At 37.0% G+C, this 14659-nt stretch overlaps 2 protein-coding genes across 2 annotated transcripts; both read right to left on the bottom strand.

Annotated features, from left to right (window-relative positions):
- Positions 1 to 2311: 2311 nt before the first annotated feature.
- On the bottom strand, positions 2312 to 3250 carry LOC128094363 (olfactory receptor 52E8-like). Its single transcript, XM_052712690.1, has one exon. It carries the CDS (start codon positions 3248 to 3250, stop codon positions 2312 to 2314), a length of 939 nt encoding a protein of 312 aa, XP_052568650.1.
- A 9988-nt stretch (positions 3251 to 13238) lies between these two features.
- Positions 13239 to 14192, bottom strand: LOC128094359 (olfactory receptor 52E8). The gene has a single exon (XM_052712686.1). The coding sequence runs from the start codon at positions 14190 to 14192 to the stop codon at positions 13239 to 13241; it is 954 nt and encodes a 317-aa protein (XP_052568646.1).
- Positions 14193 to 14659: the final 467 nt, after the last annotated feature.

The raw sequence follows: 14659 nt of genomic DNA, 5'->3' as shown, positions 1-14659 counted from the left end.
AGAGGTTTAGTGGGTGGTCACAGTGTCTCCCCTGGGGTCCCTAGGACTGCTCTGACCTCTGTATAGCTGTCAGGGGCTGTGAGCCCTAGTGTGGAGCCCAGAGAAGATTCCTGGCTTCTTTTACACATTATAAATTTGGAAACCATACCTGTCATAGACATCCATGGCTTGTTGTTGAACACCATGCAGTCTTCTGATTGTAATGTTTTTGCTTAATCATTCATCTATTGATAAATGTTTAACTTGGAGCAATTATAAGTACAGCTTCAATGAATATCCATATATGAATTTTTGTATGATAGGTTTTTTATTTTCTTACAAATAACTGGGAATGGATTTGTTTAGTCATATCACATATCAATGGGGAAAATCTGTGAAAATATGATACTTTTTTCAGCATTTTTCTTCTATTTTTCATTCCTTCCAATAGTGTACTAGGATTCCAGTTTCTCTTTATATTTTCTAATATTTGGTATGACTAATATTTTTAATATTAGCCATTTTAGTAGATGTGCAATGTCATTTCATTGTAATTTCAATTTATATTATCCTAGTGACTTTTCATATGTTTATTTGTCATTCATCTCTTTATGAAATACCTCTTTGAAATTTGTCAAAATTTTCAAATTTGGGATGTTTGTTTTTTATTGTTCACTTATTAAAAAGTTTTGTACAGTTTAGATTCAAATATATTGTCTGATATGAGTTACAAGCATCTTATTCCAGTATTGGGTTATTGTTTTCATTTTCTTAGTATCATATTGTAAAAAAAGCAAAATTTAAATATTTTAATTAATCAGTATCAGAGTAGGGATTATGAAGGTCGGAGGATGAGTGAGGAGTTTGCTCAGTTGTCTCCATCAAGGCTTAGTGAATCCCTGACCCATCCTCTGATTACTGCGCATGTCTAGACTGTATGTGGAAAAGGCATACGTGGCATCTGGAAGAATTCCTTCATGCTTGGAAGGGGCTTTAAACTCTTGTCTGTCTATTGGGTCTTCAAACGATGCAGTGTTTGTTATGTAGCAAGTGAAGTTAGATGATTTTGGCAAACTTTTTGCCCCAGCTTAGCTGAGACCAAGATGAAGTTCACTCTGTACATGAGGGGCTTCCTGAGGGTTACAACTAGAGGCTTTTCTTTTTTTCTTTTTTGTGTCTCTGTACTTTAGTGCTGTATCCTGATGTCTCCATTTTCTTTTTGTTTTTGTCATCTGGGAGAATTCCTCCTTGCTTGGACTTAAAGTGAAGACTTCTCCGTATTTGGTCCTAGGTAATTGCTGCAATTGTTTTTCCCCCAAAAGTCATGAGAATAGATTATAAAGAGATGCTGTGATATTTTGTTAATATTTTCTTTCCCACTGTCACACAATGATGGGAGCCAATCTTTTCACGAAAGAAATTTGAGTTGTGATTGATTTCTTGATCAGGACTCCTGGAACTCACTTCTTGAACAGTGTGTTGTCAACCCTAGTGCATTGATGATAGATGTTGGTGTCATCAAACCCCTCCACCGTAATCAATGGATTCTGTTTAAAAGTATTGTGAAATAGTACTGGAGCTGCTTTATCCTTGAAACATCATTCTAATGTCTATTATAGAAATAGAGCCCATTTGTGAAACCATAATTTTTTTATTTAGACTTGGAACAAATATTTGCTATAAAATTTATCTTGTTTACTGTCCATGAATATAAAAAATAGTGTGTTTAACATAATATTCTATAAAGTAGTTACTTGGTTTAAACTCACTTACACATAAATTCTCTTCTTTTAAGAATATGAAAGAAAAAGATCAGAAGACTACAAGTCAGAGGTGTGGTGATATTGTGTTCCCCAAAATATTGTGCACCCTAATAAACTTATCTGGGGTCAGAGAACAGAACAGCCACTGGATATAGAGGCCAGAAAATGGTGGCACACACGCCTTTAATCCTAGCATTCCAGAGGCAGAGATCCGCCTGGATCTCTGTGAGTTCAAGGCCATACTGGAAACAGCCAGGCATGGTAACAAGAGCCTTTAATCCCAGAAAGTGATCGCAGGAAACAGAAAGGTACTTAAGGCATGAGGACGAGGAACTAGAGCCTGGTTAAGCTTTTAGGCCTTTGAGCAGCAGTTCAGCTGAGACCCATTTGGATGAGGACTCAGAGGCTTCCAGTCTGAGGAAACAGGATTAGCTGAGGAACCGGCAAGGTGAGGAAGCTGTGGCTTGTTCTGTTTCTCTGATCTTCCAGCATTCACCCCATTACCTGGCTCCGAGTTTGATTTTATTAATAAGACCTTCTAACAATTCATGCTACACAGAGGCTCATAGTCAAACTTCCTTACAAAAAAATATCACCACACGATCTCGAATCTGCTTGGTTCTCACCCCATAAATAAGAGGGTTAAGAGCAGGGGGAATGATAACATATAAGTTAGCAAGGAGGATGTGGATATACCGTGGAATATTGTGTCCAAATCGATGAGTCAAAAACGAGAAAAAGGCTGGAGTGAAGAAAGCCAAGATCACACACACATGGGAACCACAGGTATTAAGAGCTTTGAGCCTGGCTTCCCAGGATGGGAGTTTGAATACAGCATGAAGAATTTTCACATATGAAATAGCAATCAAAATAACATCCAAAAGTATCATAGAGATGAGTATCAACCCAAATAATACATTGACCTTTATGCTGACACACGCCAGTCGAGCAATGCCCATGTGTTCACAGTATGTGTGGGGTATGATATTGTGTCCACAGAATGAAAGCCTTAGAAGGAGAAATATAAGTGGAAAAACTAAAATGAAATTTTTGAACAGTCCAACTCCAGCAATAACACAGATTGTTCTGTTGGTGAGGATTGTGTTGTATCGGAGAGGGTTACAAATGGCAACATAGCGATCAAAAGCCATGGCTACAAGCATGAATGTTTCTATGCCTGTAAACAGATGTATGAAAAACATTTGAGCTAAACAATCCCTAAAGGCAATTTTGTGGAAGCCAAACCAGAATATGCTGAGTGCTTTGGGGATGGTTGTCGTAGACAGGCCCAAGTCAGTCAGAGCCAGCATGGCCAATAAGTAGAACATAGGCTGGTGAAGATTGTGTTCAAGCTGGATCACAAAGAGAATGATGACATTTCCTAGGACAGCAATAAGATAGACTGTACCAAATGGCAAACCAAGCCAGAAATGCAACCGTTCCAGTCCCGGGATTCCCAAGAGCAGGAAGGATGAAGGGTGAATCCATGAGCTGTTGCCTAGCGACATGCTGTCAGGAGCCTCTGATGGGCAGACTCATTTGAAGGAATCTATATAGGAGTTGACAACACTTCATCAGCACTACTAATAATAAAGAAGAACGAAAGTATGTAATTAGTACCTTCTCATGGAATGCAGAAATGTTTTCCTTCATATTTCCTCTCTTTTTGTTTTCATTGATGTAAATGACAAATGAAGGTGAATATTTCTTAATGAATGAATATTTAGACTCTGCACTAGATAACCAAAATTAAGTTTTGTCTTCATATAAACCAGGTCTAGTGGGGAGATGAACCTATTGAGGTCACACAGGTTTCTATATGGGCTATAGCATTTTGAAATATATATTTATAAATTGCAGAGAAATGTATCTGATTGATAAATGACTACAAGCTCAGACCACAGGTAATATTGTAGCTTTCAAAATATCCTTCAAATATCATTTATTTAACTAGAAATATGAGTAAAAAATATGACATGGCCCCCTTCCACTTGTGATCAATGGACCTCCTTCCCACTACTCAACTTGCCTGCAAATAACTATAATAGGGGTACAATGCTAACCCAAACAACATAGGCTATCATATTAAAAGGCTGGCGTCATGTATGTGTTACCTCTTTTTTGAGTTGTTATTTACAGGTTATTGCCACTGTTTTTAGTTACCCTCTAGAACACAATGGCAAGATCCTATTGCTGAAGACATTACACATTTGAGTTATATGACATGAAGAAATCAAGCTGGTACTGACTTGGAAACTTCATCTCTCCTAGATAGTTTTCATAATACTGGGAGGTGCTATGCACACTATGAGAGAAGAAGATAATAAACAATCTTTGAACTACAGTAACAGTTGGTCTGGCATTAAATGCTCACTAGTGCAATAATAGCATGAATGTTATGGAAGTAACCAGCCATTCTCTCATTGGATTTAAAGCCTGCTCCAGAAGCTGAAGAGATGACTCAGTGATTAAGACTGCCTACTTTTCTTCCAGAGGACCCAAGTTAGTTTCCCACCACACACACGAGGCAGCCCTTAAACACCTACAACTCAGGGTTCAGGGGATTCCAAAACCCCTGGCCTCCAAAGGCACTTCCATTCACATACACACACACCCATAATAAAATAATAATAACAATAATATTAATAATAATACCCACTTCACAAGATGGAACTCATGCTTTGTGCTATTAAATGACTCCAAAACCCATGGCTGGCCAAGTTATAAGCCCTAGAGAAGAACTTAATGCTAAATGAACATAGAAATAAAGTACCCCCTAAGTTCTTATCTTTATATCAATACATTGGTTTATCTTTTTTTTTTAAAAGTAGAAGGTGGTTAGTACATAGACTCACAAATAGTTAATATTCAGAGAAGAGACTATAGGGTACTCAACTCTAAATAGGACATCCATATTATACGCTTTCCCCCCTCCTAAGGCTCAGGGATTGTTGCAGAGGAAGTGACAGAGAGATTGTAAGAGTCAGAGGTGGTGGACATCTGCAGGAAAACAGGGTTTGCCAGACATGACAGCATCATTATACACATGAAGTCACTGAGACTGTGACTGCTTGTACAAGACCTGCATAAGATCAAACCAATCCAAATCCCACTGTGGACAGAGGATGAGCATATGAAGTCCCACCCCTAGATGAGGAGCTATTGGCAACTGATGACTGCTAGGGAAGGGAGAGTCAGGTTTTTTCAAGGACATGGCCCCTGAAAAGCTACCCACACTATAGTAGATGCTCGTGCACCCGTGAATGTGCAGCCAGCACTAAGGAAGCTTAAAACCACAGCACATGAAATTGGGATGGAAAATTGGGGAGGACAGAGAAGGAGTCAGAGGGGAGGGAAATGAGGTTGGGTTTGAATCAAATGAGTTATATATGCATGTACAAAATTCTCAGTTTTTTTTTTTTAAATCTTAACTCTTTGGCTTTTTCTAGGTTTGGGTTGTTACTTTTCATTTTGTCATCAAGATGAAGATCTCTCTTTTGGTCTTTGGAACAAGAACCTTCCCTTATGAGGCCATGATTCCTTGAAACTCAGTGCAATACAATTGATCTTTGATATGAAATTAATCACTTTTTGAGAGATTGACACAGCCTTAAGGCACTGACCCTTGGACTTTCATTTGTGTCCTTTGTTTCTCAAAGCTTTATCATGTGCCTATTTCTTTTTAAAATAATTCATGCTATATCAAACTTGGTTCCCATGTGAGAAATAGTGGATGATATTGCTATTGCTGCCATCATCATTACCATTAGAATTTCACAATTGTTAAAATAATGATCCTATAAATTGAGGTTTAAGACAACATATCACTTGCTACTTGAAAGGAATGCAATAAACAGTATAGTTCATGAATTAATGAAATTCCCTCACATGGGAGCAGAGATACTGTTTCTTGCATTCCTTCAGGCTGCATTGTATGGCTCATTGTCAGAAAGGCCTTTACTGATCTTGGAGCATTTGCTTTTAATATTCTCCCAGAACATTTTCTGCAACTATTTAACCAGTCCAGAATCCTCAACTAATTATGTGTTTCATGCAGAATTGGAAAAAGGTTGGTTTTATTCATCACTATCTCCATTATTACATCTGGAACATAGCTGCTACCCAAAATATATTTGTTAATAAAAATTGAATATATAGTAAATTATTCATTTTAATTCTTGGTTAAAAGTCCTTATAAGGATAAGAACACAATCACACAATATATCTGGTATCTGAGGATGGAGAAACAAGAAAGTAAATGAATTCTTCTAAGAGAACTCTGCATATATGAAGAGATGCACCTCATCAGAAGCTTTCATGACAATGGGGCCATCAGTAAGCCTGATATCACACAGAGAGATTATTGAAAGTATACTAGGTAGAGTATAGTAAGCACCTGACCATGGCAATTAGCTAGAAATAGAAAGTCAAATATAACTGATGAACCAATTTATGTACAATTTATCTTCATAAAGAGTCATGTATGTTGTACTATTTGCAAGCTGTGTCAATGGGACACCAATGAAAACATTTCTTAGTGGTACATTTTCTGAAATCTGAGACAATTCATTCTTTACAATGTTGACTTATTTTTAACATACATGACTTTTCCTTCCCATCATGGTGTCAAAACCAACAGAATTGTACAAGGAAAAAAAAAGATAATGCCAGAGACTCGCAAAATCTACTATCAGAAAAGCTTACTTGCTAGAAAATTCAGGAGGCATCTGGGTAGGAGAGAAATAGACTCAGAAAAGAAGTGGGAAAGAATTTCTAGGAACAGTCTCATTCTGTATGTCACCTGTTGAGAACTTCTTCCTAGGAGATCTTCATTCATACTTAACATTAATGACAAAACATGGGAACTGTGTAGAAACATGTACATAAAACAATACTAAATGGACTCGACTGCTTGTATATATATAATAATTAAAGAAAAGTGTTGTGAATTGAGGGGGAACAAGGGAGGTCTGTGGAGTGATTAGAGGGAGGAGAGAAATCATGTAAATCCATTACATGAAATTCTAAAAATATATAAAATAGATTTCAGCATTATGAGTAATTAAAAAAAAGACAAAAAATGAAAAACTTTGAGACATGTTTAATCGAGTGTTCTCTGATGTTGAAGGGAAAAGTTTTCTCTAAGACCAGAGTTGTTCCTCCATCCAGTAATGAGCAGACCTAAGATGGAGCAGCCATTGAGCTCTTAGACTGTCAGTGTCTGAGGGAAATCTGATATCTTGATACTCAAGGTTATTTATGTCAACTCAAGTAAGATTTGCCTATCCAACCCATGCAAAATAGATCAATAGAAAAGTAGCTATAAATATATCTTTCAGAGATAGAGATAGAGGTTGTGGGTCAGTGGTATAGTTCTTACCCAGTATGTACAAGGACCTGGGTTTATTCTCCAACACTGTAACAACAGCAATAACAAAAGGGCATTTTTTGTTATCCAGGAAAGGGAGGGTAGACTTTAGACCAGGAAAGTAGTTAATTCATGTCAATTGCTATATTTATAGGAAGAAAAGGAGCTATGATTTTAAAAAAAAAAACTCATATTTTTAATTGTTGTGGTTTTTGTCTACTTACTATAATTAAATGCTGAAATAGCAGAATTTAATCTGGAGGAATGTAATACAAGAGCCAACACACACAGACATGAAGCCATACAGATAAACATCACAATGGAAAATTCACTGCATTCTTTTCAGACATTACCTACAAACGTTTGGGATTGGGCAGGATTGAGTTACTTCTCTTCCTCAACACGAGTTACAAAGAGTTAAAGAGAAAAAAAGTTATGATTTGGAAAGTTAAGAGTACCACTTCAGTATTAAATAACATTTTCAAATCATCAGTCACATAGTAAATTTCAGTAAAACTGGTATAAAAGAGAGAGCTAGGAAGAAGAAGGAGTGACAAACGGAGAGGGAGAGGAAAGAGGGAAGAAAAACAGAGAGAGGTAGAAAGAGAAATTCAACAATACTACAGCAAAGTCAACCGTATGCTTAGCTAGGATTTTTAAAAGACTTTCATTGTTCAAAGTAGTTATCTTTACTCAAAAAAAAATCAAGCAAACAAAACACCTAACAGCATAATCTACTGAAATTCTACCAGGTAAAAATAAGCACATGAAATATTTTCTCTCCTCCAAGTTAATATTTGAATTATATACAAATAATGAAGAGATTAAATCAGTAGATCTTACTTCAGTTCTTATCAATTTCATGATCAAAGTCATATGGCAGCCAAGTTGGTACCAAACTCACCAACTTCGGACAGAAGTGCTATTGACACTTCTGTAGCCGTGATAACTGCTCCAAGGTTGTCAAACTGACGCTCAAGCTCATAGTGGAATTTAAATCTTCCTCCTTGAACAAGAACAGTTGCTCCCCAGGGGCTTGTTGGGATCAGATGACAAAGACCATGTGAAATTCTCAACACAGGCACATGGGCACAAAAGCTCACCTGCAAGGGACCCCTTGGGACTTCAGAATTTCTCCCTTCAGCTCCCAAACTTGCACAATTCTATCATTTTTAACTTCTTAATTTCTAATTACTCTGTTGCTCTTCATCCCACAAGAATATCTGAGTCAATGTGAATTCCCTACCTTGTTATCTAGGGCTGTTCTATTCTCTCACAATGGGGACATTTTTAAAGAACGCATCGTTTTCTTGCTTCATGATGGATCCAACCATTGGAGACTTTGGCTTCTCTGGGATCTGGAAAACCATCCTATTTTATTCAGCTTGTGTGCTCAGATATGTATCATATCTTTATTTCATTGTTGTTGTTTTTGTTTTGTTTTGTTTTTTGTTTTTTTGAGACAGGGTTTCTCTGTGTAGCTTTGCGCCTTTCCTGGAACTCACTCTGTAGCCCAGCCTGGCCTCGAACTCACAGAGATCCGCCTGGCTCTGCCTCCTGAGTGCTGGGATTAAAGGCGTGCGCCACCACCGCCTGGTTAAACTAAGTGTTATTTATATGGATTATACTAATCACTTATAAATATACAAATAATTAGCTTCCAAGCTGCAGAAATTCAGAAAGTCAGTAAATTTTCTTTTAAAAAATGTTTTGAATTGAAATAGAACTACATCACTCCCTCTCCTTTTCCTTCCCCCAGCCCCTCTCAGTTACCCTCTCTGAAATCCCCATTCCCCCTCCACTCTCAAGTTGATACCCTTTAATTAGAACCAGTAAATTTTCTAAAAATTCCATCTCAATTGCCTTTAGAAGGGAATTAGAAGAGTCACAATAAAAACTACAAATTCAGATAAGAATTCATTTAAGCCATCACTAGAAATAATATATATTGTAGCTGAAGTTTTCCTGGTCCTGCCTGGCCCACAGTCAGGACAAATTTCTCCCACTCGAGTCCCCCAAGTAAACACGCAGAGACTTATATTACTTATAAACTGTATGGCCATGGCAGGCTTCTTGCTATCTGTTCTTACATCTTAAATTAATCCATTTCTATTCATCTATAAGTTGCCATGTGACTTGTGGCTTACCGGTATCTTACATCATGTTTCTCCTTGTGGTGGCTGGCAGTGTCTCTCTCCCTCAGCCTTCCACTTCCCAGAATTCTCCTCTCTCTTTGTCCCACCTATACTTCCTGTCTGCAGCATTTTATTTTTCAATCAATCATCCACAGCAATATACTGTGCTTAACTGGAGATGTATGGAATCATGGACTCTGGTTTTCTTATCTAGTGTGTATTTTTATGTGTGTGAAAGTGTGTATAGTGTTGAACACAATTAGCAAAGACATAAGTAGTTAGACATATATATCTAAGTCAGATTTTGTTAACCTGAGTAGACTTTTATAACTTTAGGAATTTATAAACCTTATTTATAAAACATACACTACTAAAATTTTCACTCTGAGGACAAAATCATCATACAGAAATCCATCCTAATCCAAAACATCTTGGAGAACTGCCATTACCTCCTTAGTCTAAAAGGAGATACCGAGATAAGCAGAGAGCTCGACAGGACTAAGAAGTTTTATAGGTGCTGCCTTAGTTGGTTTATGCCACATGGTCATCTTAATCAAGATTGTGGTGAAGTAGAATGGTGTGTGCTCTCTTTCAACTTTAGTAAAGATTTAGATAAGCAATAATATATGTTTGATGAATGGGAATATTTGATAAACAAGGTTTATAAATTCCTAAGGTCTATTCAGGCTAGCAGAAACTGACTTGAATATATATGTCTAACATCTTTGTCTTTGCTAACTTTGTTAAGCTTTAAATTTTTGGATAAACTGAATCACATAAAAAACTGTGATATTCTGTAATAGTGCACTATGAAAGAATCAAGAAAGTTCCCAATCTCTCTATTGATTGTATTAAGGTTTAAAGTTTTATGATGCTAACAGATCTTCAATTAAATATTTAATTAAAAAAAAAGTAAGTGTGTATAAACCATTTTTTTGAAACAGAATTTGTCACTGGAATAGAGCTCACCCAGAAGGCTAGGATTTCTAGGGACCTGCCTGCTGATGCTTCCACAACAATGGGACTACAAGCATGTACCAATATCCCTGCTTTTTTACATGGGTTCTGGTCCTCTAACTCAAGTCTTCAAGCTTTCAAGTCAAGCACTTCACAAACTGAACAAGCTCCCCTGCCCATGGGCCTTATTTGCTTATGAGTAAAAAAGCAATTTCAGTGGCTGTTAGCTATGGGACCTACACTGACATCTCAACAGTGATGAAGTAAAATAAAAACAGTAGATGCTTCTATAATCACATCTGAGCAGAGACAAAAGCAATAATGTTATCCAAAAACGATGCCTCCTTACAGATGAAATTGAATATGTATAGTATACATATACATACATACACACATACATTCACACATATATACATACAGGAGAAAGAAGAACAAGAGGAGCGAATTTGGGCAGCTGAGTCTGTGGGTATGGTATCAGTCTATACAGATGGTATCAGCCAGAACTGGCTAGATTACACTGAGTGAAAAACATCACTACAGATTTCAGTGTGTTAAATCCTACAGTCTGATCTCATTTGCCTATAGACTGTAAGACTATTGACCTCAATAAGCAAAATAGCAGAACAGTGTTTATCCATAGCTTAGAAGAGAATTAATATGAAGATACTGATCAGAACAAAACCTTCATTAATGAGACAAATATATTCTAGAAATCAATGAAAAGTATAAATTTGCAAGACACGCACATTAACTCAATAATGTATAAAATGCCAAATTATCACTCTGTATAGCTTTACTGTATATAATCTTTGTTTAAGGAATAAAAAATTTTAAAATAAAAATAATAAAGATATAAGTAAAGAAATTAAATAGAAAGAGGACAATTAAGTTCAATGGGGTATCCATTAGTATTGCTTTATTCTTCCCCTGACATGCCACTGTGGATTCTGCAGAATAATTTTTTGGCTTTTTTAAATTATCTATTTTTGAGTTATCTTCTTATATAGCTAACATATATCAGTATATGTTAACTATAAATACTAATAGATTTCATCATGACACTTTCATTTATGTATATAATGAATTTGTGTCATATTCCCCCTCCTGTGCCCTGTTTTTTCCCTTTCCACTCTCACTGATTCCCTTCTCAGCTCTTCCTCTTAGTATTTTCATGTTTTTCTTCCTTTCCTTTCCATTTTCTTTTATGACCCACAACATTTTATTAACATTTTTCACAGGATCCAGAGTGAGGGGTAACTTGTAAGAGCCTGGACTCCTTACCAGTAGTTACATGTCCCTCTCTACTAGTGACCGTTAAGTGCTTGTTGATACTCTGGGAGGAGTCAGGTCTCATAAGTCCTAGATAACTAGCTCCTACTGGCTACCATTATCTGTCTGTAAGTTCTCAGAGAAAGATGGGACCTCATGCCACTTCTCCATGGCAGGATGCTGACAGGCCCAGTCTTCTGAAGATCTTGTGTACACGAACCCAACTGCTGTGACATCAAGAATGCATCTGCTGAGTAATTTTGCCTTGATTATAACAATGTGTATTTTTTAAAGGTCTTTTTCCTAAAACCATCTTTCTCCAAAATAATTTTAAATCCTTATTTTTATTTCTATATCGTACTTCCTAAAATATTTGTATATGCATGAAGTATAGAAATATAGAAGTAGCTTCTAAAAAATTTCCTTCCTGGTGTTTTTATACAATTTTATTTGTATTGTTTGAGAATTTCATACATGCATTTAATGTGTTTTGGTCAAATCCATGTCCCATTCCATCCCATCCAATTCCTCCTCTATCCCCCCACCACTTTTCACTCTCGACTTCATGATCTCTCTCTCTCTCTCTCTCTCTCTCTCTCTCTCTCTCTCTCTCTCTCTCTCTCAGCACACTGAGTCAACTTAGTGCTGCTTACATGTGCTTAGGTGTAGGGCCATCTGTAGGAGCATGGGTATTATTTCAAGACTCACATCCCTGAAGAAAACCTACTCTTCCTCCTCTAGAAGTAATAATTTGCCACTAACTCTAGCTTGGGGTGGGACTTCATCTTCCACTCCCCTATCCATTCTGAGACCTTCTAAATCTTCAGAAATAAACCTTTATATACACTACTTTTAAACTTACCACTTATTTTCCTATAAAAGTGGTTTCATTCTACTGCTCAAGAAATCACATGTGGAACTTGAAAACTGTTTAAATATATATCTATATGTAGTATATGTGTACACATAAATATTGTGCACAACATATATGTATTATAATCATGTATCATATAATCTGTATCAAGTGCATCATAAATACTACTTATTCAACAAATAAAACTAAATGCTTATCTATGAGTGTATATTTCATGCTATATCAAAGCTACATTGTCACCATTTTCCTTTACATTGACTTCTAATGTGCTTTCTCTGCTAGCTTCTCGATGTGAATGAGAAAATTACATTAATAGTTAATTAGGATCCCGGTAAATACAATAGATGAATGAGTATTCTTTAAATTTCTTTGAGTAAATGGTGTATTTGTAGTAAGCTGATGTCATGCTATATTTGGGTAAGTTGTTATCATCATTATCACCATTATATCCTCATCCTGGAAGCCACTTAATATATCCATAATGGCTTTGCAGTAAGCAAAAATATTCTTCATTGTATTAAATTATGTGAAATCCTAGAAAAATAAAATGGTCATAATTGGAGGAATCTTACTTGGCCTAAATTAGTACTTCCTGCTAGGGATGAAATTTGAATAGATCGCTTAGCTTTACTGCAAAAGAGGACACTGTCCTACATACAGAACCATCTGCAAGATCCAACAATAGTAATTAAATGTTTACAAAAATAGATTTTCATAAGGTTTCCAATATTCCCAGTACTACCTTGAAATATAAGATGTTTGATTCGCATTCAAGTGAAATTTTGGTCACAATATTTCTGTCCCTTTTCCAATTTTCTATGGACTAGAAACAAAATAACTACTTTCAACAACATGAGACAAATTCTGAAACAAACTCTCCAAAATGCAATTGGTTAGTGATCTTTCTGGAAGAAAATTCTCAACACTCGCTCCCGTATCTGCTTGGTCCTCACCCCATAGATCACAGGATTAAGGGCTGGTGGGACAACCACATAGAGATTGGCCAAGAAAATGTGGATATACTGGGGCACATTATGGCCAAAACGATGTGTCAAGAAAGAGAAAAATGCTGGAGTAAAAAAAGTTAAGATAACACCTATGTGAGAGCCACAGGTGTTGAGAGCCTTGAGCCTGGCCTCTCGGGAGGGAAGGCAGAAGACCGCATAGAGGATCCTGACATAGGAGAGAAAAATAAGAACCACATCCAGTAACAAGAGAACAATGTTACTGAGACCAAACATGACGTTGACTTTGATGCTGGCACAAGCTAGGCGGGCAATGCCCATGTGTTCACAGTAGGTATGAGGGATGATGTGATGCCCACAGTAGGGCAGCCTCAGGAGGAGAAACACCAGGGGAAGGACCATGTATAGACTTCGCAGGACAGCAATACTTGCGATGACACCAATGACTTTGTTGGTGAGGATGACAGTATATTGAAGAGGCTTGCAAATGGCAATGTAGCGGTCAAAGCCCATGGCCAACAACATAATGCTTTCCATGACGGTGAAGAAGTGGATGAAGAACATCTGAGAAAGGCAGCCTCCAAAAGATATTTCCCTGAGACTGAACCAGAAGATACCCAGCATTTTGGGGATGGTGGCTGTCGTCAGACCCAGGTCAATGGAATCCAACATGGCTAGAAAGTAGTACATAGGCTCATGAAGACGGTGTTCAGTTTGGATCACAAATAAAACAGCAGTATTCCCCAGTATTGCAATGAGATACAGAAAACAAAAGGGAAATCCAATCCAGATGTGTGCATCTTCTAGCCCTGGGATGCCCAGCAGGAGGAATGAGGAAGGGTGGACTTGTGAGTCATTAGACAGGGACATTCTCTCAGTCATGGATAGATGCTGTGCTTGATACAGATAAGTTCTTGTGTGTGATCAGTATGATTCTTTGTCTACTTAGTCCTTTATCTTCACTCCTGGTCAAAAATAAAAATAACCTTTTAATCTTCTGTTCATATCTGTAGAAAGAGGTAAAAAATACTCTCTTGGTTTTATGTGTAAGTCTCCTGAATTTCACAAGGCATCAGCTACAGAGTCACCATTACTGCACTGAGCTCAGGTAATAGCAAAGACTAATACAAAGAAGAGGAAGAAGAAGAAATTTGCCAACTGTGGTGTGGCCAGGAATGCATGAGGAGGATGAAGTTCCAAAGCTGATGTACAAGCTAATGTTACATATGCTTTTGCTTAATAATAATAAGAATCACTCATGCATTTGTTATCTTGACCTTTCCCTATTTTGGAAGCTAAAACTCCCAAATGTGGTGTGTACAATGTTGTCTGTGTGTAGTGTTATGTAA

Source organism: Peromyscus californicus, unplaced genomic scaffold (assembly GCF_007827085.1).
Source record: "Peromyscus californicus insignis strain IS unplaced genomic scaffold, ASM782708v3 Scaffold_4__1_contigs__length_199733344, whole genome shotgun sequence".
NCBI lineage: Eukaryota > Metazoa > Chordata > Mammalia > Rodentia > Cricetidae > Peromyscus > Peromyscus californicus.
Note: the sequence above shows the minus strand (reverse complement) of the source record. Positions and strands in the feature narration are given on the sequence as shown.

What these genes read in the sequence shown, in the direction of transcription:
- LOC128094363 (XM_052712690.1), bottom strand. Translation starts at nt 3,250, where the DNA reads ATGTCGCTAGGCAACAGCTCATGGATTCACCCTTCATCCTTCCTGCTC.
- LOC128094359 (XM_052712686.1), bottom strand. Translation starts at nt 14,192, where the DNA reads ATGACTGAGAGAATGTCCCTGTCTAATGACTCACAAGTCCACCCTTCC.